General features: G+C 44.3%; 1 protein-coding gene across 6 annotated transcripts in view; it reads left to right on the top strand.

Annotated features, from left to right (window-relative positions):
* Positions 1–27,353, top strand: part of lrp8 (low density lipoprotein receptor-related protein 8, apolipoprotein e receptor) — a 107,835-nt gene that overhangs the window by 66,610 nt on the left and 13,872 nt on the right. For all 6 annotated transcript variants that reach the window (XM_036516379.1, XM_036516387.1, XM_036516392.1 and 3 more), the window contains exons 5-13: positions 11,571–11,945; positions 14,330–14,452; positions 15,065–15,187; positions 16,798–16,917; positions 17,086–17,211; positions 22,942–23,113; positions 25,159–25,386; positions 26,322–26,440; positions 26,886–27,025. In XM_036516379.1, coding sequence (XP_036372272.1) covers positions 11,571–11,945; positions 14,330–14,452; positions 15,065–15,187; positions 16,798–16,917; positions 17,086–17,211; positions 22,942–23,113; positions 25,159–25,386; positions 26,322–26,440; positions 26,886–27,025 — 1,526 coding nt within the window. The remainder of the gene's footprint in view (positions 1–11,570; positions 11,946–14,329; positions 14,453–15,064; positions 15,188–16,797; positions 16,918–17,085; positions 17,212–22,941; positions 23,114–25,158; positions 25,387–26,321; positions 26,441–26,885; positions 27,026–27,353) is intronic.

The following is a 27,353-nucleotide window of genomic DNA, read 5'->3' on the forward strand; positions in this document are numbered from 1 at the left end:
TATACAGAGTGGCCCACAACCCCTTGCAAAAAGCTACATTTTCAAATAAATATAAGCAGTTGAAAAAGCACTGCTAATGCTAGTACTCATTTTGACATGTACTGTGTGTACCACAGAAGAGCCTGTTCCGGCTGGCATTGCCTGTGGCCTCATGGAAATGAAAATACAGCACATGGCTATTGTGCTGATTTCATGAGTGTCTATGGTTGTCCTGGAGCTAATAGCTATAATACAAGGTGAAAGCCTGGTTCATCTCTCTGCACTGTAGGGGCCTCCCAGCACAGACACAAGCCATATCTAATCTGTTATACCTCCCACTTTAATCTTAATTTCTTCACCTTTGAGGAAGCGCATCTCCCCTGCCACCCAAGTCTGCCACGTGAGCACCTCCCTGAAGCACGCACTACTCTGTAGTTGTTGATATTAATTCCTAATGCCACTTTAATTATAAACGTCTAATCCCCTTTAATTCTCTCACATAATTTTGCTAAAGGTAGTATTTCTTATTCCCTGCCTCAAAGGTATGATTTTGCTAGTTCCTTTTTCTTTTTTTGTTATTTTTTTTCTTAATTTCTCCATCTGAAAATTAGTCAGCAGAAAATATTGAATGTATATAGTGATGCTTTCCCCATTAACCTCTGTTAGTGCAGCTTTAATCCTTCATCTGCTTTGACAAAGCAGAGCACAATCAATGCGATCAACAGACCACAAGATCAGTTGTTTCATCAGTCAGTGAATCAGTCTCAGCCACTCGGAAAACCCTTTTTCAGGAGCTTGGTAGAAACCTTTTTGTGCTTGTGTGACCTTGCAATCTGGTGTTTGTGGGCAGACAGGGAAGTAGCAGTCTTTGCCAAGATGTTTTTATATAAGCATGTATTGTATTGTAGTTTATATTTCCATGGTACCTTTCCATGATAGAGTAACAAAATGTGCTGTCTCATTCAATTAATCAAATTAAGTTTGTGTGTCATCTCAGATAACTAATTTATTGCCTCTTATTTTTTGCAGCATATACATTTAGAGCACAGCACATTTATAATACTGGTTTACTTCCCTGGGGAGCAGCCCTGGGCCTGAAAACCACTCTCTGTATTGCTGAACTGAACTGGAAAATAAGAACAATTAGTATCACAGCTATATTTCTCTGAGCTCTTGAATATAATTGATTTCCTTTCTCTTGATGTCTGTGGTTGGGTCTTCTATTATCTTTGTTGCTTAGCTGTAATTATTCACAGAAGCAGGGCTGTAAGTGGAATTGCATTTCAGATTTTTGTGTTTTGAGGAATCTTTTACTTTCTCTCATGCCACTCATAAAGCCTTATACTGTCTTATATAATATACTGAAGATATATTTCAAAAGACACCATACTAGCTCCATCTTCCACTCATATTGAGAATGTCCTAAGAATACCTTTCTGTACATTGTACACAAATTAGTACATAAATAAGCAGTTACATTTTTAATAATATGAGACAGTTGATGAAAAAATGTAAATCCAAATATTTTGCAGATATTTTTCCTTTTCTATGCAGGATTTTTGAAGCTATCAATGGAAGGGAAATGGCAAAAACTCCTCATGTTTATTGGATAGGGGTTACATGATCCCATAAAAACACATTCTTTACTCTGTGATCCTGCTTTCATCACACAGTTAATACATGTGTCTCGCTGAGAGAAGAGGCGTGCCGCTTCACAGCAGACAGCCTCGTGCTGGGAGGAGAAGTGGGCTCAAACAGGCCCTCTTCATCGCTCCACTGCAGGAATACAAACACACCCAGACAGTCCTCTCAAAAGTCTGTCCTCACTCTAGCCAGTGCGTTTATGACAAGGTACAGTCACAGAGGGTGGTGGGAATAAATATTTCCAAGTGTTAACAGACCATTTCATTCCCAATAACCACCCCGCACCACCTCCGAGCATATTAAAAATGAACAGCCTCCACAAAGCTTGGCCTGGCGGGGAGGGACATGAATAATACATTTCCAAATATGAGTCTCCACCCCACAAGGGAATGGGCCTCAGCAGCCCCACACCGCTACAGGCCCAACTGCACCTCCACCCAGTCCCCCCCAGAAACCCAGGCACCTAGTGCAGACTGCATTTTAACTTTAATCAAGTTTGCTAATTGATATTATCCATATGTTGAATTATGCATGTAGACTCGTGCTGCAGAGATTCTGATTAACATTAAAAAGCCCTCTCAAAGTTTACAACCTCTTAATGTACAATAATGTGCAATCGCTTATGTCTGGGCTCGGGGGGCTGGCTCTCGGGATTCAGAAGAGGGGGATTATATTGTATTGGCGCATTTGGAAGATGCAGATGATCAAAGGTGATGTGGACTGTGAATTTGCCGCATTACCAGATTCACCACGTGAATTAAGAAGCTCGTTTTTACATATACCCCTTTTAAATATCTGAAGTCCGTGAAGAGGGTGATTAGTATTCTGAGAAGTCATTCTAAAAGGTGCAAATGTTGGCCATAAGAACAAACACATGCCTTTTCTCTACAATTGAGTGAGAAAAATACCATGGAGTGAATTTTTTCTCACTTTTCCTTTTATTCAGTCTTGCCAGCTTCAGATGATTTCAACAGTTTTTGAGAGGTGTTGGTCATCTGGATATGTTATACTGGATTGTGATACATGTCCTTTTTGTCCTCTTTTTGTGCAGTGAAATACCAATTAACAGGACTTTAGTAAAGACCATGCTGCAATTTGTTTTTAAATTACCCAGGAGGAATTATGGCACAAAGAGTTTTGCTGCACTTATGAGCAGTGAGACATGACATTGTGATTGCCTCTGATGGTAAGGCCTCCAGCTAATTCTAAATGGCGAATCTCAAGTATTCTCTCTCAGGCCACTTGTTCTCATAGTAAACCTTTGAAGATAATTAAGATCTGACTGTTAACTCTCTAATTTGTAGAGTTACTCTACATTCTAGAATGGAGAGCCTTCTACACACCAACCTGACAACAATCATTTAGGACTTCTGATTTTTGGGGACTAATTACGCTCTAGGGCAGAAAGGACCTGATTTTCCTGAATCCATTCTGATACTTTGTACAGGCAGCAGATGTATTATGCCAGTATTAGGAAAGGAAAAGTGGTATGTTTGACATTTTTCCAATTTAGCTTTTAATTGTGTAATTTAAACCATGATTCTAACCATATGCCCCATTTGTACTTCAGCATGTATGTACAGGATGAAGAAAGTTCACTAATTACAAATATCTTGTACATGAGGAATAAAGCAGGTGAGATGGCCTGTTGTTTAACCTATAGCAATTGCCTCCTGTGCTTCTTTTTTCTTTTTTCATCATGTCTCTTCAAAAGGGAAGAAAAACATAAAGCATTTGTTGCCTGTAATTTATGTTTGCATTGAAATGCACAAACTTTCTTTATTCACAGTATGTGTCACACACACACACACACACACACACACACACACACACACACACACACACACACACACACACACACACTCATACTCACACAAGGGCTGCCTCCCTTCATTTATGAATGGTAAATGCTGAAAAGTATTGCCTGTGGTGTTTCTGCTACAATGTATTCATCACACAGTAGTTCAAAAGGCTCACAAGACACCTCTGCATTCTGATTACCTTGGAACATAAAAGATGCTATCCAACAGTCCAACTGTCCTATACACAGAACTGGGGAAATACAACTATGTGACTGTTGACAACAAACTTGAATGGCAAACCAGATGGATTTTCTGGGTTGGCTGTCTTGTTGCCTTTAATTGGCCTGCCTTTAATGACTTGAAATATACTTTTTTGATTTTAAGAGGCATAAACATGGGAAGTATGATTTCAAATTATTAAAACATTTTTTCATTAGTTCCATCGTTACCATAGAAAAAGAAGCTCTTTTGACTCATGCTCCTGAAATAGTCTTGCATATACAAACTTACCTACAGGATTTTCCTTGTGGGCTACTCTTAAAATAATATTGTCCTATAGGAGGTTGGGTTGGTATATTGATCAAAATGCAGTTGTTGTCATTGAGCTGCTTCTCCTGCCCTTTGATAAATGTCAGTGAGGTGCTGTGTTCCTCTAGAGACAAGATCCATGTTAGGTCGCTGTTTGGGTTCTGTGTGGCTTGCTTGCCCAGGGGTACAGTGTTCCTGCCAAGGTGTGTAAAGAGGGTGCCAACCAAGGCTACCACACACAATCTCTCTCCAGGCTAATAGCCGTTCACACTCATCGAAAGAGCCAAGAATTGAGCCTTTCGGTGGAATTCAGGGTGGAAAAAAAAATGTTAGGGTCTTTTTGAGTGCTTAGTGTTATAATGTAGATGTGCGTTCTTTCTTGCATGTACTTCTTTTTCCTCCTTTTTAACAGTTTGCTGTTTATCTAAGGATAATTGGACACCATGGTTTTCATGGCCATCTCTGCGTAGCTATAGGCGAGTTCACAGATGTGATTTTATTTCCTGCTTTTCCCTGTGGTGCTTTTAACTCTGCCTCACCAGAGAGGCGCGGCTCCTGTCGGCAGCAGGCCTGCCAGCCCGCAGGGACTGCACAGCCAGTTGTGTTTTTAACACACATTATTCTGCAAAGATGGAAAAAGGCCTCTAATTACAAAGATCTCATAAATAGCAAATATATTAGGTGAGATGGCCAAATGTTTAATCCATAGTAATTGCCTCCTGTGTCTCTTTAGCCAATACAACCCCTCCCCCACCCAAAGGGAAAAAGGAACATTCACAGAAGGCGCCTAACTGTAATGGCTGGAATTGGTGGCCATGACAAGCTCAACAAATTTTCCCAGACACAGTTAGTTCAGAGCGCAGTCTCTGTCTGGTGCAGGGTGTGAGTAACACCATAGATTTATTTTTAAGAAAAGGTCAGAGCAGGTCTTGTTTTGGGTCAGCTTCCGTGGCGTAAAACATGTTTTCATTGGAACTACCTACACGTGCCTACCTTTCTTATGTTTTTGTGAAAAAAAAAAAGTAATTAAGTTTCTTATGAAAATTGTGAATTTGCCCACTAACTTATAGAGGAAGAAATCTGACCACTTGCGCTTTTGTTATTCCTGTTTTGACAAGACCACAGCCGAAAGATTGCAGCAAGTGGTGCTTATTATATGCCAATCCAGCATACAGCACAGGAGGTAAATGTTTGTTCTTTTTCTAGTGTGAAGAATTGATGATATGTGAACAAGATTGTGCTGCTTAGCTGGGAGTAAATACTGTATAGACTATAGAGCATACAGCAGAGCCAGCGGGCTGGGAGGACTGAGGGCTAAAGCCCAGGAGGTGAGCAGGGCAGCCTGCACTGCGGCTAAATGCCATGAATTACCACTGGCATGTATGGAGAGATGGCTTATTCAGCTGAGCACGTTTGGCCCATGGGATCTCTGGGCCAACAGCAGCTGCCAAATGTAGGTGTACATCCATGCCTATAGCCCCATAAAACTTTTGTAACAAACAAATAAAGAAAATATTATCATGGACTTTCTCAGGATTGTTTGAACAAAAAAAAAAAGGCTTTTGTATTCTGCTCTTAACAAGGACATGGTGCGTTGAGTGTCGATGAAATGATGTGATTTTACCGTAGTTTCAGTGGGAAGTCCGATATTTTGAGCCCGCACTGGCAAAGAGGCAGGTGCAGTGCAGACCTCCTCTTTCCTCCTGAGCCTCAGCTGTTAGTGGTCGTTCTGTCCAGACTGCATGCCTGCATATGAGAAATTGTTAAAGACTCATTATAGCTCTGGTATTTTACAAGATAAACTCGCCTACTTTCATTAGAGTCACCAGGGCCCAGGTCAAAACTATTTTTGAACCTGGGATCGGCCAACGTACCATTAGCCCGAAGCAATTTTCTGTAAAATTGCCTCCGGCTCACTTTTGGTAAATGTAACCTACAGCTAGGGCGGGTCAGTGGCAATGCAACTACACATAGGTTGTATAGATGTCAGTGGAACCTAACCTAATTCAAGTAGTTAGTGTCAGTAAGCGGAGGCTCAGCATAGTGTGGAATAGGCAGTCGTGGTGTTTCCCTCAAAGGCAGAATTGCCTGTATTGATGTCATCCTAAAGAAACTGTGTATTGAATTTGGTGGGATTATCTGTAAGATTGTTGTTCTTGTATTATGAATAATCTACTGCATGCCTTTCTGGGTCCAGTGACCATTGCTAAATGGAAATTTGTTCAGAAATTAGAGAGTGTGTATTATCAGATGTCAGATCCTCTTTTGACAGCTGTCACTGTTCAGGGTTTCGTGGCACAACCGTCCAACACTGGAGCACCTGTGAGGCCTAACGGCAGAGACTGGAGCCCTGCGAAACCAGTGCAATCAAGCCTGCCCACTCTCTACATCCTATTATTTAATAATAGCCGAAAGCTCAGGGGACCATCCAGCCCCTAAATAAACCCAGAGGAAATTCAGTGCTGTAGCCCAAATCTGCGTAAGGACTGCAGGGGGTGTGCCTGTGAAGTGAGGCTTCCCCTGGCTCCCCATCTCTAAGCCTGTCACAGCAGGACTGTGGAGGTGTAATAGGTTTAGGGGCACACTCTCTTTCTCCAGGCTGTTTTTGTTTATAACTTAGGTGCTGCTGCAATAGCTCCCAATCCTAATTTGCCATCGCTGCATCCATGCCAGCTCGAAATTGCCAGCCCCTGAAAAGTTACCAAGATATATGAACATTATACTGTGGATCCTAGTTTCATTCGGAAAAGACAAAACATTATAGTGTTCGGTGTACCTGCACTAAAATATGTGTATCTAAGCTACTTTTATTTTTAGAGGAATATGTGCATCGTGGTCTCATCCATTTAAATTGCCTTGTGATTAATTTTCAGTAGTGCATGCTTTGGGAGTAAGCATGTTCTTTTCTTCACTGAATGTAATGTGGAATTGATTTTATGTCTGTTCCATGCAATAGTTATGTATGTTATTTGCTGTTTTGTTTGTTTTTTGGTTATTGCATCCCTGTGAAAGGTATTAATTATATACCAGTTTTGACATTAATGCTGATGTGTGGATATTTACACAGATTACATTAAGTGTTAGTTTCCTCCACTTTGTGGCATATTCTCATTTAGGAGGCAGTGGGGGTGTAGTTTATAGTTTCTTAATACTGTTCTTTTCATATTCTGTGATTAATCACTTTTATGATATAATCGTATTCATCTGCAGGAATGTGAGTTAGGGTGTTTGGGTTTAAGGCTCAGATATAGTTAATGTTTGTTTCTGTGCTATGGATTGTCCAGTTGGCCCTGATAGCCAGCTCATCTCTGCAGCCAGTATCTACTTTTAGAACCGAAGCAAGGGCAAGTAGTGATCCATAACTGTGGGCAGCTGCTCTTTACTCGGTTTGAGAATGAACTTGCATGTAAACAGCCCAGAGCCTTTAGATTAATTTGAACATGAAAGTCAGTTCCACTTTCCAAACTGGCAGCAGATGAAAACTGTTTCAGAATACACCCCCAAATCAAATCGCATTCAGTTCATGTGGAAGGGTTGGGGGGGGGGGGGGGGGCTATTTCCCACGCCGCTAAACAAACAGCCTGTCTTTTATCTCCCATCGACCTGCAGTTGTCTGTACATTAATTCTGAAAACCCTAAAGAACCTGTTCAGTGTGGATCCGCTGCTATTGTAACTTATGCAGAGAGGTAATATATCCGAAAAGTCCACATTTCAAATTTTAAACGCGCAATGAACATCTCAGCACATTGAAGGGGAAACGGAGCAGTAAATAAGGGGTCCGGGTAATAAAAGGCAGCAGCTCTTTATTTAACGAGACTGTGAATAGGGAGAGCATCAGAGCCCTGCGTGCAGGAGACTGGAGAGACACCCCCTAATTCACAGTCCTGTCTGCGCTGTTACTGTCTGCAGCACTGCAGTGAATATTAATACAGAGCAGTGTAAGGGAGAGAGAGAAAGAGAGAGAGAGCGTGGTATTTAGCAGCAGGCCTGACAGAGCAGAGAGGCACAGTGACAGCGGCAGCGAATGCGTGAATCAGTTGTACCGGCTCCAGCAGGATCCGCAGGTCAGCCAGGCATCAGCTCGGCTCGCTCTTGGCAGGTGGTGGGTGGGGGGGTTGTTGGGGGGGGGGGGGGGACGACAAAGGCCCGCTCGTTGCCCGGCACTGCGGCGCATCGATGTAGGCGGGGCAGCCGTCAGCCGGGGGGGTGGCGGCCGTGTCTTTAATGGACAGAGTGATGAAGATGCTGGGGCAAACTGGCACATATCACTGAGACCTCTGATCGTCTTAATTGCGGGACCATTTGAACCCCCGCCCCGCCCCTCCCCTCCCTGACCCGGGTCCTTTTTACGTTACTGCTGTTTGTTAGGTCTTTTTTCGGGAGGCTTGGACAGCCTTCAGACTCTTGGGGATTTCATTTTTCACCCGGGGCAGGGGAGCCGATTTGGCTGCTCTGCCACTGCATCAGTGTCGGTTACTGTGCTTAATGAAGACTCCACTTAAAAGCCTTAATTCAATCATGGCATCAATAAACACAACTGCACCTCCGAGAGCACTGCCTGGCAGTCCTTTTCCATGCTTCTTCTCTCAGGATATTTACGACCCCGCCAGCTCTCTTGTCATATGCAAACATGTGGCAGAAACACTGCCCAAACATCCCCAGTCATTTACAGACTTAGTGACTCACTGTCATCTCCAATTCCTGAAACCATACATCATAAATGCTCCTTGTCACCAGCGCATGGGCCCCCCTGGGGTGAATCTCTGATGCTCATTGCTTTAATGATATTATAGTAAGTGTAATGATGCCTTGTAGTGAATGGTACATTAACTCTGTGTCCAAAGAAGCTAAAGTCAAATTCTGCTTTTTAATGGAGCAAACCAGGGACTGGAATGATTTTTTTTACCTTTTTTAGATGTGTACAGTAAAAGAGCACATGTCAAATTGTTTTCCAGGACTTTAATATATCTTTACTATGTCATTAGTTGTTATCACTTCAGAAGTTGGTGCACTGTACACTGAAAGAACAGTGTATTCTCCTCGACAAATGATTATTTATGGATAGAAGTGTGTGCATCTGGACAGTGTGTATATCCGGGTAATACAGACTGACTGAGTACCTCTCTTTTACGTGTTGCTTCTTTGCTGAATGGCACAAAGGCTGAGAGAGATGCAAAATTCAGCTATTCTGTTGGAGTATGTTCTGTTGAAGGAAAGGTGTTTGCTCGGCCAGTGTAGCTTGGAGTGTGTGGTCCAGACAAGGCTCCACTGAGCGTTGCTAACAGACTTGTTATTTTGTTCTGCCCTTGCGGACGAACGCAGCCTCACTTGCCTACAGAATCCACACCTGATGCAAAGTGTATCTGGAGCATTGCATGCCAGTCGACCAAAAGCTGATCTGCTAAATAAGGGTGCCTCATTGAATAACATGCTCTAAAAAATAGGACCCACTGAATCTCATAAATGTGGAGCACATTGTTTATGCTTCAGAAGTTGTTTAAAGTCTTTTGAAGTGCATTCTTGTTTCCAATGGCTAACATTCCCCCCAAAGCTCTCTTGCCTGCAGCAGTTTCTGTTACCTGTCCAGGACTAGGCAAGAGTATGAAGAAGCTCACCCTCATAAATTGGGATGCCTTTCTTTGGTGTCTGCCACACTTTGGTGTTCTCTCCGCCTGTGTCAGAGTATCTCTACAGGACACCCTCCAGGGATTAGTCTGAGATCCCTGCAGGACCACTTCCTGGGATTAGTCACAGATCTCTGGCAGAGATGTAATCAGAAATTTTGAGTGGACTGAAATTGCAAAGGGTTGTCTGAATGGAGAGTGAGCTGGATGGACTGTCATGCTGCTGGTCCGATCGGCCATCTGTGGCATGTGCTTTGTTTGATATTTCCCTGCCCGTCTTTATCGCTGTGAAATTTGAAGTCCAACTGGGTTTCCCCTCGCGCTCTGTTTGAGGCCCTGTTGTACGGCAGACTTCATGGCCCATCACATTGAATGTGCTTTTAACACTGCGGTTCAAAAACCACATATCTGAAGAAATGGGTTCTTTTTGGTCTGTCTCACAGGCTAGCACCTATTTTAAAGCACAGGCACCCAAGCGATGCTTGTCGCACAGGTTAAGACGCTGTATGTTTGAGTGGCCGTCAGCGTCATTGTAGGGGAACGTTGAGAGGATTTAGATGGATGCCGAGCGTGTGCTGGATGCTTATGGAACAGCCCAATTCTCGGGGAAGGGAAAACACTTACCCAGGAAAACAAATAGCCAGCAGCAGGTTTACAAGCCAAGGTGCTCCTTGCTGAGGCCTCTCTACACAAACACACCTCCCTCCATGCAATTAATCCCTCGCTCATATAAACCCTCCGCAAACCAGAGCAGACGGGAAGCTAATGAATCAAACAATGAAACGCAGACGGTCACCTGTCTGCTTTCTCCAAATTGAGGGAGAGACCTTCTTTCTGCATGTGTGTTTTGGCCAGGTTGATACCATATATTCTGTCAGATCTAGAGGGGGTCTTCTTCCTGTATGTACCTCTAGAAGTTGACTGCAGTCCCTCCTGACATTTATTTTATTTATTTTGCAGACGCTTTCGCTGACCTAAGCTTAACCAGGCTCTCTGTGGAATACAATGCAAAAATCATTGGAAACAGGACTAGTAGCCTTCAATATTTCCCAGTTTAGTGTAAACATGACCTGGAAGGTTAGGTGCTTCTGGTGTGAGCAGCTGCTGCATCTCTACAGTACCGCATGTTCTTCATCAAAACAAACATTAAACTGCAAGGTTTTTCCCCCTGAAAAAAAACCATATGACTTTTATATATCCTTTGTTTTCCCCTCCCATTCCATTAGGCAGCCCATGACTGTCCCTTGTCCATATATATTAAGAATATGTTTTTAGGATTAAAGTTACATGTGTTTGGTACCTTTGAAACAAATGGCTGTAACTGAATGTATGTAAATTGCTTGATTTGTCAGATGGTAAATTCATGTCTATACATTGTGCATATAGGCTTTACCTCAGACAAAATAGTTAAAGCACAAAATGATCAGTGGAAATGAAATAGCTGTAGTTCTTGCTGGCTGTTGTAATTATTAGCATTACCGCTGCTTAGAGTCAGAATATGAATTACATTACAGAATATGTCATAGACTGAAGTGCCTTTGCAGACATGCTTGACCTTTAAGAATTAGATTGAATTGACAAGATGTTCTCAACAGGTCCACTATGCTAATGTCATAGTTTTAACCACAGTTTTTCATGTAACATTGCATGCTGTGTAACATAGCGTCCTCAACAAGAGTTTACAGCACAATGCTAAGTGCTGAGAATCCATAGATGAAGAGCCATTAAAATGTAAAATTTAGTGCATTCATAGCTCTTCAGGCAATCATTCCTGTAGTGTTGTTTGACCCTATTACAGCTGGGCTAGGCAGTTATGACTGCATACTAAAACTTTTATCATCAACATCCATTAGAAGTCTGAGCCTTTGCGCTTGAGGGCAGCATATGAAATCGATAAGGTTATTGAGGAAGGATGAGACAGCGTCTAACCCGCCTGAGGTGTCACCCCAGTTCACTCCTCCACCTGGATTTGTCTCCCCCCCCTCCCCATAGATGCCAAGGCCTGCGCTGCCAACGAGTTCCAGTGCCGCAACCGCAAGTGCATCGCGCCCATCTTCCACTGCGACGGGGACGACGACTGCGGCGACGGCAGCGACGAGGAGAAGTGCTCGGCGCCCGCCTGCGGCCAGCACGAGTTCCGCTGCAACAACTCGGAGTGCATCCCCCACCTGTGGAGCTGCGACGGGGACGCCGACTGCGCCGACAAGTCGGACGAGTCCATGGAGCGCTGCGGCCGCCGCACCGAGCCCCAGAAGCCCAGCTGCGCCAGCGGGGAGTTCCAGTGCGGGAGCGGCGAGTGCGTACACCTCAACTGGAAGTGTGACGGGGAGGCCGACTGCAAGGACAAGTCGGACGAGACCAGCTGCCGTAAGTCCCCGCTGTCTGCCGTATGCCAGCACGCACAGGCTCAGCGGATTGTGCTGACCTCTTTATGTTTGGTGCTTTTTTCTCTTATTTCTGCATCTACAATGTCTTTGTTCTTAGTCTGTATCACACTCACATCTGTTCATTGACTTACTGTAGCTGGAAGTAAAAAAAAAAAAATGGAACATATCAGCAGTCTCTCTCTAGGTCTGTCAAATGCACAGTAGAATTGAAAAAAATTAATGAGTTTCTTATTCATTAATTTAGCACATTTAATATTGTGGGTGATGAAGGGAAGTTTGATTTCTCTGTGGAGCAGTCTGAAGAAGTTTTGAACTGGACTAGAAATATTTACTAGCATGTTCATGCTTTGAAGCATTTGTATCCAAAATAAGTGAAATATTTCATAATTACCTGAATCAATTTGGGCACCATAAATCTACAGTCTTCTTACAGAAGTGCCCAGTAAGTTGCAGTCTCAGCAGTGAGTCCAAGTGGATGGGAGCAGTTTGATCAGACTATTTCCAGCAGATTTTGGCCATATATAAATATCCATGTCTCCACCGACTGCACAGATACCGAGCGTACCTATGCAGTGTGCTTGTGCTTGTGAAGAGGTTTTGCCAGTGATGTCATTAACTGATCAGAGTAATGTTAGAGGAGCGTCGGATCAGCGAGGCTCATGAGTGTCCGTGGGGTTGCTAAGCAACCATCTGATGTCCTGGAACAACTAAGAGCCCTTGAATAGAAGGGTTGGCAGGGTTCAGCAGGGTTCTCTGGGCCTGTGCACTCTGCATTATGCACTGTTTTCATAATGCCAAGGAGTAGCATCAGTAATGGAAAATGTGTCAGATTTCCCTGCACCTCCTCAGCACACAGATGCGTCTTTGTTCCGGTGCAGGAAATAATAGACCCACACATAATCAGATCACAGAGATCTGAACACAGATCCAGGGAGTGTTTTTTTATTTAAAACTCTGCAGTGGGCCTAATTTCATCTTTTATTCAACATGGAATTTTCAGTGGGTTCTGTCAGGTAGTGTGTAGATAATTTTGGTTTCATCTATCGAAATCATCTATTGTGGCTTACTGAGAGGTATTAAAAATGAGACAAAGGGATTTTGGCTCTGTAATTTCCTCATGGGTACTGTACATACTCATAAATTATTACCGAAAGTAATTTCGTTCGGTTCATTTTGCAGATGTACAAATGAACAGCATGATCATGTCAATGTTCACGTGTTTATGCACCCGTGACCATGGGCACAAAAAATCAGGGAAAGCTGACAGTAATTGTGGCTGAACCAAATGCCACAACTGCCACTAGGTAGAAGGGAAGAGGTCATTGGGATGCAGAGGACAGGAAAGTCAATGTCCAGGTCAGCAGACACTTTCATCAGTGCATTCAGACGGGTTCGGCTCCTGACCAATAAGTGCCTCATTATAGGCAGTGATTCCATTTTTTCTGTTAAAGAAGTAAATCATTCTGAAATGTCTTTTTGTTTTGCAAAAATATTAGCCAGAATCATTTGTTGCATTTTTAATGTCTCTCAGTATGTAATAATTTTGAATGCCATGTACTGCGTTCATCTTGGAGAAGAAATGCTGAAACAGACCTAGAGGCCATTATCTAAAGGGATTTTAGTGAGTGAAATAAATATCTTCTCAAGGTGGATAGGTCTGACGAACAATGGCTCATTTGGACCCACCTATAAATGAGATATTGAAATCATTCATCACTGGTTGGGTTTCCTCACAGTCAGCCTTGCACTCCAGTGCTGACTAGATTCAAGGGTTTTATTATTGCAGCCATAAATATTCTTATTTTCATTCATCCAGTAAGACTTTTTTAGGAGAAATAAGCACTCACTAGATTTCCCATTTGGGTTCCTCTTGTTACTATTTGTGTGTGTGCATGCATCTGCACCTGTGTGTGCATGCATGGTGTGTATATGTGTGTGTGTGGCTGTGGGCTGGGGGACACTCCAAGGGTACATCCCAAAGTACCTCCCAAACAGTGCTAAAATTTATCATTACTTTCTCATTCCCAGGTTATGCAATTTAAAAGTACAGCACATCAATAATTACAGAGCACTAGAAAAAGATAAATGAGATAAATAAACTGCTTCCCCTGGGAATTAGTACAAATGACAGACTAAGCCATTGTTTATCTCCTCAAGGATGTGTCACGGAATGAGAAAATACCTTACATTGTGTACCTCTGTTTTTAAGTGGAAGCTTATCAGTGAGGAAGAAACTGCAACAGCAACTATTGTGCAGTTTAGTGTAATGAAAGTTGTTTGAGCCACGAGGAAAATGCATGCACATTCACTGTGCTGTAACTTCGCTTTGGTTAAAAAGCCTAATTTCTGCCGTGTCTGTTGCAGCCCTGCTGACATGCCGGCCGGATGAGTTCCAGTGTGGGGATGGCTCCTGCATCCACGGTACCAAGCAGTGCAACAAGGTGCACGACTGCCCGGACTACAGCGACGAGGCTGGCTGCGTCAACAGTGGGTATCGGCTCCTCAGGGACCCATCTGCTTTCAGTCTATGCTCTGTTTGTGCTGTGTCTCCGGAGAGGCAGTTAACCCTGAAACTTCTCACCAATCGATAATGAGGAATACTGAAACGCGCTTGAGAATTTTATTGTGTTGCTGTCCAAAGTGTTTTTGTAAATTTTTAGCTGAAGTGTTTGATTCCCAGGGTCCTTGTAAGGGTTAGTCTTTGAAGTCTGTCAGAATAACCATAGATGGAAAGCAGAAATTCTATCCTGAAGGGGTTTTGCATTGTTGCTCCACCTGATCTTATTGTTAACTCCTGGAATCAATTTTTTTTTTCATTTGATGGCTTGAACGTCCTCCCCTATCGTTGCTCTAGTCTAGATGCATTAGATGTAATCTAAAGATGGCCTCTCTAGTGAGCAGCAGTTAACTCATGGTCCAGAGACTGTGTATCACACTGCATTAGTATCTTAGTATCTTTATGGATGAACTCATACCCGCCAATGTGCACAGATTGATTGACATTGATGACAGATTCCTCCATTTTGAGATTTAATTGTGTGTCTGAGCCACATAACCAGATTTCCCCACTAAACCTTACCACCCCATGCCTTTCTGCAGAGACCAAGTGTGAAGGACCACTGAAGTTCATGTGCAAAAATGGCGAGTGCATCGAGAGCAGCAGGGTGTGCGACTCCCACAAGGACTGCAAAGACTGGTCCGATGAGCCCATGAAGGAGTGCGGTAAGAACACCTCTTTCACTGGCATGCCCTGTCACTGATCAATTCTGCCACTGGTCTTTCCTGTCCCTGATCAGTTCTCTCACTAATCACCACCGTCAGTGGCCCATTTTGTCACTGGTAAGCTCCTGCACTGCTTGCATTTTCCACACATTAGTATTCTCTTTGATTCTAATGGGTAGTATCAGACCAACAGGATCTTCACTCCTGCGCAAATCTTGAGCAAAGCTTGTTACGATCAAAGGCAAACCCTCATCTAGCCTTTCCCAGCTGGCTCCTGTGTGTGTCTGTGGACTGTAAATTGCAGATGAACTGCTTTTGCAAATTCACCTGATATCACCATAATTTGTGACAAAACATTGCAAATTATTGACCGCCTTTGCTGGCATAAACAGAAACCGCTGGTATTTTTAAAGTGGCAGGTTGTGTTTTTTTTTTTTTTAAATCAGCCTCCTCCTTCACTCTCTGTGTCTCTACGGTGCAATCGGGCCCTCACTTAAAACTTTAATGTAAAATACATAATGATGTGCCAGTTCTCCAAATTGTTAATTTCCCAGAGGCACTCGTGGGAAACAGACCCTCCAGTGAAGGAATAGAAGTAGACAAGGCACCTGCCGCGCAGCGCGGCCTGCTGAGCTGTGTGATATCCAGGGCACAGCCAGAAGAGTGAGAGTGTAGAGCTTAACAGCAGCAAGCCCCAGAGCGCGGGTATTCGGTTACAAGAACAGCCAAGGTGTGCTGCAGACTAGGGAGAGAGGAATGCGGCCAGGACTCGTGGAGAAACTGCGTGTCTCCCTCTCTCTCTCTCTCCAGCATGCGCAAACCTCGCGGGGCTTATTACTGCAGCTTTGGCAGACAGGCTTCTCATCAGCTTCGCTTGCATCTCATTAAACCACAGATCGACGTTCCCACTTTGTCTATCGCTGGTATTACTGCTGCTCTCTGCAACCTGTTCAACCCTAAACTCACCGGATTTAATCAGACCAGGATGCAGCCAAGCAAAAGTAATACAAAGAAAAAAAAACAGAAAGTGAGATAATTACTCTGAACTTATTGACTTTGAACGGAAGCTGTGATATGACGTCTGAATTTCCCATTTGAATATTACTCAGAGAAACGGAGCCTCTTTTTCTTTGTTTTTCCACTGTCAGCTGTAGGGGACTGGCTGCTCTAATTTACTGTAGCATGGGTAATGATATGTATGTACAGCGTATATGTAGATGTGGCTGAGGAAGGATGACTCTAAAGTTGAAGTGGCCTGTGTTCTGATGGATGATAGTTCATTTGGCATACTACTGAAATTTAAAAAAGTCATTACATATGCATGCAGTTGAACCTGTGGGGCAGTCCCGTTAGGTGTCATTGAAAGCACAGCGTTCCTTTCCCATTCAAGGCACGGTGGTTGGTGCAGGCAGACGGACCTCCAGGGCTACAGACCTCATCACTTTCACATAATCTGTTGCCGCAGCACCGCAGCGAGCGGGAAAGAAAATTTTCCTTGTCACTCACTGTCAGGTGGCCATGGCATTTATCACATTCCCCCAGTCCCACAGGCTGTGCTGACCTTTGACCTTTCCCTTCCCCCCTCCCGCCACCCCCCTGTCCCTGCCCAGGCCTGAACGAGTGTGCGGACAACAATGGCGGCTGCTCCCACATATGCATCGACAAGCGGATTGGCTATGAATGCGAATGCCCCTCGGGATACAAGCTGCTGGACAAGAAGACATGTGGAGGTAATTGGCATTCCGGCGGCGCTTGCCCTTTTCCCAGTTTGAGTCGCACACACAAAAGCAGTGGCCCGGGTCACGCATCATCTACACCCAGCATCCACACACCCAACCCCCCTTTTGCTATTGGGATCATAGCGCTGTTATTGATGCCTTTCCAATGTCCCTCTGCAGACATAGACGAATGTGAGAATCCGGACGCCTGCAGCCAAATCTGCATCAACTACAAAGGCGACTACAAGTGTGAATGTTACGAGGGCTACGAGATGGACCCAGTAACCAAGACCTGCAAGGCAGTGGGTAAGGCATTCTGCGCCAGGCCCATAACCTCTCTCCCTCACAGAGTCCAATGAATGAATTCACTTTGTTTGCTGCATTTACACAGTGCTCAGTGTTTAGGCAAATATTTACCATCTTTTTGGGGAGAAAGGTTGGTTGTCAGGTCCTTGTAGGACACAGGCAGGTATTGTGTGCTTCATTCCCACGAGGTCTCTACTGTGTAAATAGTCTGGACTGGTTGGGGAGATGGTGTGCATGAGGGAAAGGCTTCTCTTGTAATTCACCCCTCAAACATCACTCAGTTCAGGCTGCAGACAACCGTGCAATTTGGATCATCATTCTCAGGTAAAATCATTTATTGGCAGCACCCTTGATGAGCAAATTTAAGTACGATTTGGTTACGCTTCCCATTAAATGGCATGAAAACCCCATTGATTGCCTCCACTGTGAAAATGTGAGCTCTTATTACTTTCGTGAAAATCGAAGGCGTCTGTTTGAACAACATGTAATAAGTCTCCTCTCCTCTTGGTTTGATGAAGACTGACGTTCAGCACAGCCACAATGTGATTGCACCCCATGTGCAGCAAGATGGAAGTTATTATTTATGCAGTCACTTATTTGCTTTGAAGCCATGATGCTTCCATAAATATCCTGCTGTTTGCTTTCTGATGCCGATGTAATGTGGATTTAATGAAGCTCTCTTTGGTTTATCCCATTCTTCCCCAAGCCCACAGATACAGGAGCTCTTCCGGCGTACAATAAGAAATGACAGCTGAATTGATGATGTTATCAAATCAACCACACTGGACTGGAAACTTATTTCAGGCCTCCCCCATACGATGAAGGCTGTTTGCAGTAAACTTGATTCATTGTGCACTTTTTCATCTTAGAAGCAGTCACTGGGGATTGTATAATGCCATTTTCATATAATTCACTGCTGTTTTGTACCCACTGACAATTTCTGTATAATTGCAAATTTAATAACCTTTCAAGATGAGCAGAATCAAGTCTGAAAGCTCTGCGAAAGAAGTCATTAAAATCATTAAAATTGTTGCCCATTGTTAGAGAGGACAATATTACTGTGTCAGTGAGCCAAATTAAGGCCAGACTTCCAGTGTCATTCTGTGGAAAGCCCCCTTCTTTTCACCCCCACTTTGGGATTACCAATTTGCCGCACCCCACTCAATTCACCACTACTCCTCGTACAGCTACACAGGAAGGTTTTTGACAGTAGGTCAAGCAGCGTACCACACGAGGGCTAGTGTCCATTGGAGGAGGAGTGTATCTCAGTGTATCTCACTGATGACTGATAGTAACCTACAGGTACTAGGCAGGACGTGTGGAGGTACTGTTAAAGCAGGGATCTGAGGAATCCTGTGTAATGTAACCCTACCCAAACAGGACACAGCCAGTTGGTGGTTCTGTCCAAATCATAATTGGCAAATGACAGCCCAGACAGAAACTAGCTATGTCTGGTCTATATGGCTATGCATGCACTGAGAGTGAACACCCCATCCATCTGAACCACTAAGGAGTCCCACATCAGGTCCCTAATGACCTGCCACATGCCATGTGTTCAAATTATGTTTCAATTTAATATGACATTCACGAAAACATTGGATAGGCTAGATCACTTCTTCATACAGGATAAGTATCCTTTAACCTACAAAAATGAGATCCTCATTTCTAAAATCTTTGGTAATTTAAGCAAACAGTCTTTGACAACCATAGACTTGCATGTTACTGCACATATTACCATCTTGGTAGCAACAGCATCATCACTGTAGTATGGTTCTCTGAGAAATGCTTTTAACCACAAAGGCTTTTAACCACAGAAATGTCACTGAAGATAAACAGACAGACATAGTCCATGCAATTACATGTGTACTGTGAAGGTTCCATGTTCCATGAGGCAGACTATGAACTCTGTACTTACAGTATCTTTCTGACCTGCCTCTTTACAATGAGGGTCAGTGACAGGCAGCAATCTGGGTGTGAGGACTTCAATAAAACGTGAGGTTGTTACAAAGCCCCAAAGTTAGGCTTGTATCCATGTTCACACAAATGCTGCATGAGAAGGAAAACAGCAGCTTAAAGGAAACACAGAGGACCCAATTCATATTTTAATTAATTAATCAATTAATTTTTAAAAAAAAACCTAAGGCGACTGCAATGACTCATAAAATGGGCTGTTAAATACCCAGGGGCCGGCTGCTCTGGAACCACGTTCTAGATTCAGGATGGTTCATAAAAATGCCATTACTTAAGTGAGTTATCATGTGAATAATACTGCTTACATGTACAGTCTGTGTTATCAGGGAATATAAACCAGCCAACTGGAATAGCTCCCATGTCTCCCTCTGTAAGAGTGGCTCATTTGCCATTTATTGGAGAGACATTTATCTCCAGGCATTGTAATTACCCTCTGGCTGTGTTGTGTTTCTTATGGATGAATGTGGTGAAGTGGATGTCCTCCTGTGTCTTTAGAATTGATTTAAGAATCTCTGTGATTAGAAACACATTCCAGGTAACTGCATGCCATGAGGATGTGAATCACAAATGGCCATTTTTTTCCACACAGTGGAGTATTAGAACAGACCCTCACACAACCTTTCTCAACTGCTGAGACCTAATTATAGTAATTTTAGTTTTTCTCTGCCCCCTCCTCCTCCTGTTAGTGAATATGAAGTCTTTCAGCATGTGAAACAGATTGTCTGACTGGGTGTCTCGCTCTCTTCTTCCAGCAGGCATATACAGTGCGGGTGTATCTGTGCAGATAAGGGAAAGGCTTTTGTGTGACACAATGAATCCATGTATGCAAGACATTGATTTTTCGAGCAATAAAAACTTTCCCCCCCATTCCATCTTTGGCCTGTACTGCGTAGGGAGGCTGGCTGTGTCATACTCAGATAAATGCTGTCATTTTTTGATGCGAGAGTGTCTGATAGCAGATAGTTGGTGTAGTGGAAGCTGAAAGCAGAGAGTGACCTCTGGGTGTAGGCTTCCCCTGAGGCAATCAGTCCTGGCTTGAATATAAAGTGCAGGGTGTTTCCACAGTCTCATTAAAGGAACTGACATCTCACCACCCTGTAGAGCTCAGTGCGGTATGTGCCAGCGTGCCCCTTTTGTTCAGAAGTGAAAAAGGGGAAAAAAAAGAGTAAAGCTGATATCTCTACAGCAGGGATGTGAAGGATGGCTTTTCATTCGTATAGCACGCTTCTCTGTATCTCTGTCTTATCTCACTGGCTGTGAAAAACCTAGAAGCTACCAAATGTTGGAACCGTATACCCTTCCCCCACAAAAGACTAGGCAAGTGGTCAACCATGCATTATAGTACATTATAGCAAAGCTTTGTGGTTTCAACAATAGAAAAGGCCCAACCCAAATTTTCCAGACCTACTACACCCAGGAGTAGGCACACAGAGATGCCAGTTCATTACAGCCCTGATTATTGGTGTCTGGGAGAGGGGTGGTTGCTGGGCACCTCATTAAGCTATTTGTACAGTCCAGCTTCTCCAGCGAGTGAATTCACTCCGGCACCTGTAATCCAAAGCAAACGGGTGTAGTTAAAGATATATTTATTCCTAAGGACAGTGAAACACAGAGGTCTGCAGTTTTCAGCTAATGAGCGGCTGACTGTGCCAAGTGAGAGCAGAAGGGCTGGTCAAGATGTGGGAATTGAGAGCCACGGAGTAATCCTGCCTCAGACCTCTCCATACGCCAGTCCCTCTCTCACGCACTCCCGCTCCCCCTCATCCTCCCGCCTGCTCGGTATAAATACGGAATGTGGTGCCATTCTGTCTCCTTCATAGCATCTGTTCGGGCAGGCAGCAATGTCATTGCTGTAGTTTGTGGCGAGGGTTCAAGGTGAGCCTCGGTACATATTGTTGAGTCAATATTACGGGAAGAACTCTAATAAATATTAGAGCAGGTACGTTCATGCAACACAGGGGTTTCCCCTGTATTTTGTATACGTGGCACTGCGTTTATGACCCTGACATGTGATAACCTGACATGAGTGAGAGAATGGCAGTAGCTTAGCGCAACGTCTAATGTGGATTCATTCATTTTTACACAATACATTCTACAGAATTTTAAATTGCAGAAATAAATTGGATTAAGCTTCTGATCAATGAGGAAGAGAGTCAAAGCATAGCAATAGCTGAGCTGACAGGCACTATCATAAGTCAGTTTAAAATGTCCTCCTGAGTTCCTGTCTTCATCCCAGCTAATTTACTTACATTGTGTGCCATTAGCTGCTTGTAAAAAAGTGTTGGAATGCCAGGATTAGCCTAGTTGTGATCAGTATAGATGAACAAGCAATGGAAATGCTTTGTAGAGGTGCACCTGATCTAGTGACTGTGTCTGACTGTAGAAAGTGCTTAGCTGTTGGTGTGGCAGTTATTACCATCACAGGGAGTTCTGACCAGAAATCAGTGGAGCGCTTAAACCAGACCTCCGTCCCTCTCCCCTTAGGAGTCACATCTAGAATTGATAGTTGCAATTCCGTCAGCTGGAGGAAAAATGATTGAATCCTTACATGTGCCCATGATGAAAATATTTACTTTCCATTCAGTGGAAGCTAAAAGTGGAATCTTATGCCAAGCACGGCTGCCGCTGCCGAGTATTGTGAATTGATGTGGACTGTTTCAGGCTGAGAATTGAAGTCTGATGAGAGATGCTCATGTCATGATTGCATCCAGGGTCCAGACCTGAGAATGGCACGAGGCTGTCGTGGGTCTTTCGCCCTCTCCTGCTTATCCTGCTCCATCACAGTTGCCCCTAGGAGTTCTCTGCGAAGCACTAACACACAGGCATTTTTAAGAGAGTGAGCTTAAAACAACTCTCTGATCCTGTGTACTACACATTGGGATCAATGTCTTAAAGCCTTTCGGCTGTGGTCATTGTTATCAGAGTGAATAGATTAACAGGATAGAGGCTTCTTACTTCAGAAGCTGAGCCAATACAGTGGCAGTCGCAATGCAGAATTGCAGGCATCAGATCATGGACTAGCTATTAGAAATGAAAAGCCAAATTAAAGATTAATAGAGGGCACTGGGAAGGGTAATGGAGGGAATAAAGGTTTGAGGAATAGATTTTTTTCCAAGCTTTTAAGCAGGAAGCTTTTAAGGAAGGTGGGCTGTTACTGTATTTTGCCTACGGAGTTCCAGGAAAGGTAAACAGATAGTGGAAATGCAAATCAGTGAGTGTGTCATAAGTGAGTGTGTCATATCTACACACGCGGCTAATCACAAGAAGATAATTCAAGAACAATATCAAGGTCCGACAGAGGAGGCTGGCAAACAAAAACACCATGTCACAATGCACAGTTTTTCTTTTTGTCGGGTTGATATGTTATCTTAGCTAAGTCATCAGTCTTGGTTGTGTAATGTTCTTGCACAATTGTAAAGGAATGATTATTGCAGGAAACAGGAAGTGTGATATTGTATGGCACCTTCAGGAATATAGGAACATTATTTGTAAAATGTATGGTTAGACTTTTTTTTATCCATAAGGAAACACAATTTATAGCCATTGGTTGAGAAGTTGATTTAATTAAAAAATAAGCTTTACTCCAAAATACCCATCAGAATTTCAGCTGGGATTTTAATTTTGACATTTTACAGTGCTGGCATTGGTCTACAGCTAACCTTCCCGCTTTTGGTTGTGTCTGACCTGTGGAGACAACCGGTGGAACACTTCCATAAACTCTGTATAGATCTCTGTCCTTCCTTCTGTGTCTCCTCATAGGAAAGAGTCCCTACCTGATGTTCACCAACCGCCATGAGATCCGCCGCATAGATCTGGTCAAGAGGGACTACACACAGGTAGTGCCCACTCTGAAGAACGCCGTGGCTCTGGATGTGGATGTCACCACCAACAAGATGTACTGGTGTGACCTCTACCACCGAAAAATCTACAGGTACTCCTTGAAACACACAGTCACATCACACACAAAGTTCTTGTGTTTCAGTCTCAGGATTAGAGAGGCAGTACCACTAGCTAATATTAATGTAAATATGATAATGTATGATTACTACTAATTACCTTGGAAAAAACCAGCCTTATTTCTAATTCCACATCCTGAAGGGAAAATCTCTGCACTTCTAAAGGCCTAGTTTGCATTTTTTTAAAAATGCATATTAATACAGTAGTTATTGCTCAGAGGCTGCTCACTGAGTTTTGACTGTGTTGTTGTGTGCTGCTGTGATGAGGCGGACACGCCATGCACCCAGCAGCAGCGGTCACTCGCCTCTTGGCCCCAGCCCTGCCAGGATATCCTGGCTGGTAATTGGCTGGTCGTTGGCAGGGCCTTCATAGCGGCAGCACATGAAAGAGACCGAAGCAGGGCTCGCTCTCTCTTCCCTCTCCGCTTCACCATCCTGCTGCGCTAATTAGGACTGATCTCCTAAATGATATGCGCTTCAGCTCGCTGTTTAGCCCCAGTGATCTCTCCTCATCTTTTCACCAAGTGGAAAATAATAACGTTATATAATACAGGGGGACTGTGGCGCGAGCAGCCCCTTCGGCTCTGACGCAGAACACGCACGTCGGGTGGCAGCATGTGCACGTGACCTTTCACCTTTCGCCACACAGAGGCGTTGGAAGTGAGAGTTGGGCCCTTTTTGTCCTTCACAGCTCCTTCCCCAGCTCCGCTTTCATTAGCTGCATGCTCCGTCTCTCCCTGAGTCACCCTCAGTCCTGACTCCAGGAGTGCTGCTAAATCATTTTTGCCATGCCATATGTTGCAAGTAATTTACCTCCCGGAATAATTGTCTTCATTATTCATTCTCTCATCTCCAGAAGGTTTTTTGAAGGAAAATAAAATGTTGATTTTATAAACTCTCACGAGAGCCTTGGAGGGCTTTTCAGAAAGTCCTGCTTTCAGCCGTGGTGCCACCGGTAAGCTTGTCTCCCCAGGGAGCACAGAAGGCCACTGTCACTTTGCAGCTCTCATCAACATTTCTATTTTAATCCGACACCATTCAGAAACCACTGCTGCTGTTTTCTCAGCAGCCACTAAAGAAACAGCCCCGGTCTGACACAATGTTATGTATTCCTGTCGCGTGGCAGACCTTAGCTTGCTGACTTCATAGACACAGTGTTTTGATATTCACTCAATAGGGTCCCTTTGATCTTCCAGAGGACGCCATGTCTAAGTATACCCTGTGATTTATACAATGCTGCTGTTGTTGTTTTTCAACTAATTAATTCTGATTAGCATCGTTTAGGTCGATGTGATCTTAAGTTCTAGCAGTAATTAAGATGTTTGAGACAAACAATAACACAGGCAATTAGGGCTGCAATCTGTTTCTCATGTTTATCCCATTCATCTCTGTCTAATCCTGGTCAGCTCCCCTTCACTTTCGAAGACACCCAGAGAGCCCTTATTTATACAGCACAAGTTCTCCGCTCTACTTTCTTACCTCTTTTTCCCTGTCTGTTATGTTGTCTTTCTTATGTGCTAGATTAAATTGGGACAGTGTCTTCCTAATAATAGTGATCTCAATGGATCCTCAAAATGTAAGACCGTTCTGTACTGTGGATACATCTGGCTCATCCCTGGGATTTAGAGATGTTAGACACACACACACCCCCTGCCAACCCCCCTTTACTTTGTCAGGCATTGAGCATCCTTGGTCTTGTACTTTTTGTACTCACATCGCAAGAGTAAATGCAGTCATAGATTATGTTAGTTGTCACATTGTTGCAGTGTTTTTCAAGTGCGTTCCGTAAATGTCGACAATACGTGTCTGGATGATGTGAAATACCAGTTTTGTATAAAGAATAGTGGAATGAATCATGGTTCTTCTGTCTGTAATGGATACTGTGTGTGTGTGTGTGTGTGTGTGTGTGTGGTTGGTGTGTGTGTGTGTGTGTGTGCGTGCGTGCGTGTGTGTGTGTGCGTTCACACGTGCATATGTGTACGCTTGTGTGTGCTCACATATGTGTATGGTTTGTCCCCAGCGCGTATATCAACAAGGCCAGCGACTCCTCCCAGCAGGTCACCTTGATAGACAGCGCCCTACATTCCCCTGAGGGCCTGGCCATGGATTGGGTCCACAAGAACCTGTACTGGACCGACTCTGGAGCCAAGACCATTTCCGTCGCCACCGGCGACGGCAAGAAGAGGAAGGTCCTGATCGACACAGATCTGAGCGAGCCTCGGGCCATCGCCGTCGACCCCAAGCAAGGGTGAGAGGACAGGGGCAGAAATAACAGGACAGGGGTGGTGGAGGGAGAGGACGGGAGTAAGACAGAGAGTGGGGGTGGAAATACAGGGGTGGAATGAAAGGATGGGGTAGATGGTGTAGAGCGGACAGGGTTAGAAAGGGCAGGACAGGGGGTGTGGGTAAAACACAGCGGATAAGGTTGGGGGCTGGAGCGAGAAGAGGAGAAAGAGGAGAAAAGAAAAAAAGCACAGGGGTCGAGTGAGAGAGTTGGGGATGGAGGGAGAGAGCTTGAGAGGGTGGGCAGAGTTTTCTTCACCAGTGACTCAACCTCTCATGCCATTACTGCTGGGAAAAGTAGAGAGCGAGTCCCACACCTGTAAATTGGTCTTACTGTAACACGGTGACCTGTGAACGCGCTTCATTGTCATCCAGGTCTCAGGGTGTCACGGGCTGTGAGGCTGCAGCACCAGCTCCTCTTTGGCACCCTTTCTTTCTTCTTTCATCTTTTTGGTTCATCGTGACAGCAGTATCTGTTTCCTTATGATACTTCCTGCTAAATTACAAAGGTAGAAGAGCATGGAGTACATGCAGGCATACAGAAGCCGAGGTCTATGAGTGAAGATTGTTTCTAGTCTGCACTTTGATGCTTTTAAGATCTAGCTCATCAGTGGAATTCACTGATGATAAACACACTCTTAACCTAATAGCAATGTAGATATGATGAGCAGTACCAGTTATGGACTACTGCGCATTCTGCTGTGTCTACAAGAGCTTGTACTCTAGAGCTGATGAACAAGTGCTTTGGCATTCTCAAGTGCACTGCATCTGGTACATCGCTGGAAGGATGAGTAGGATGTGGAAAGATATGAGATGTAGCTTCTCTTCCTCAGTCCAGTATGAAATCTGTAGTTACCTCTCGTCTCATACTGTTATATGGCTGCTTCCTGTGTCCTCTAGGTTCATGTACTGGTCCGACTGGGGATCCAGAGCCAAGATCGAGAAGGCGGGGATGAACGGCGTGGACCGGCAGGTTCTGGTCTCAGAAAGCATCGAGTGGCCCAACGGGATTACTCTGGGTAAGGGCCTCTCCGGAGAGAGAGCAGGTTAATAAAGGCCGGCCTGCTCCTTGACAGCGCTGTAAATCATTCACAGGGCCCTGCGCATAAATCAGCTAGCAGTTAGGAAAACTAAATGGAATTGCACAAGCGATGGTGTCAATATTCTCATAATTTCTCTCCCCCCCGGAGCACGAGTCACTTTGAAAAGTGGTCACGGTTGATGTAAAAAAAGAACAGCAGTCAAGAATGTGGCACTGAATGTTGGTATACCTGTACAAAAACAAATTATCTCACAGAATGAGAATAATGCTGCCTTTTCTCGCGCTCTGATAGAGCGTCCCTTTAATGCCGGTATTGATTTCTGCACTGAACAGTGCGATGTCCGTGTGCAACGATGGGGAAATCTCAGTATCAGATGTGTCTCGCGGCATCCCCTGACTCCTTTCCGCTTTGTGTTCCCCAGACCTGTCCAACAGACGCCTGTACTGGGTGGACTCCAAGCTCCACCTGATCTCCAGCGTGGACCTGAACGGGGCCAACAGGAAGGTCCTCCTCTCGTCCTCGGACCAGCTGGGCCACCCCTTCGCCCTCACGGTGTTCGAGGTAATGTATCGGGGGTCTTCCGCCAGCTTGGGGGAAGATGCGTTATTGGGAGTGCAGGGAGCCAGGCTGCACGGTTTGGGCAGTAACACAGGGAACTTGATTAATGGCCTTGAGGAGTGAGCAGCAGCCAAGACGGAAACCAAATTAAAAAGCCTTTACAGTCGGGCGACCAGAGCGGCGCTCTGCTGAGCGGTCCAGGCCAAGTCACTTAACTTACACCACGGACAGAGCGCTAACAGCGCTGATGACGTGACCATTGGGACCCTCTGGGCCTTTGGAAGCATCCAGAAAGGAGCGATCATGCCTTCTCGCTCTGTTTTATCTCTGT

Source organism: Megalops cyprinoides, chromosome 2 (genome assembly GCF_013368585.1).
Source record: "Megalops cyprinoides isolate fMegCyp1 chromosome 2, fMegCyp1.pri, whole genome shotgun sequence".
NCBI lineage: Eukaryota > Metazoa > Chordata > Actinopteri > Elopiformes > Megalopidae > Megalops > Megalops cyprinoides.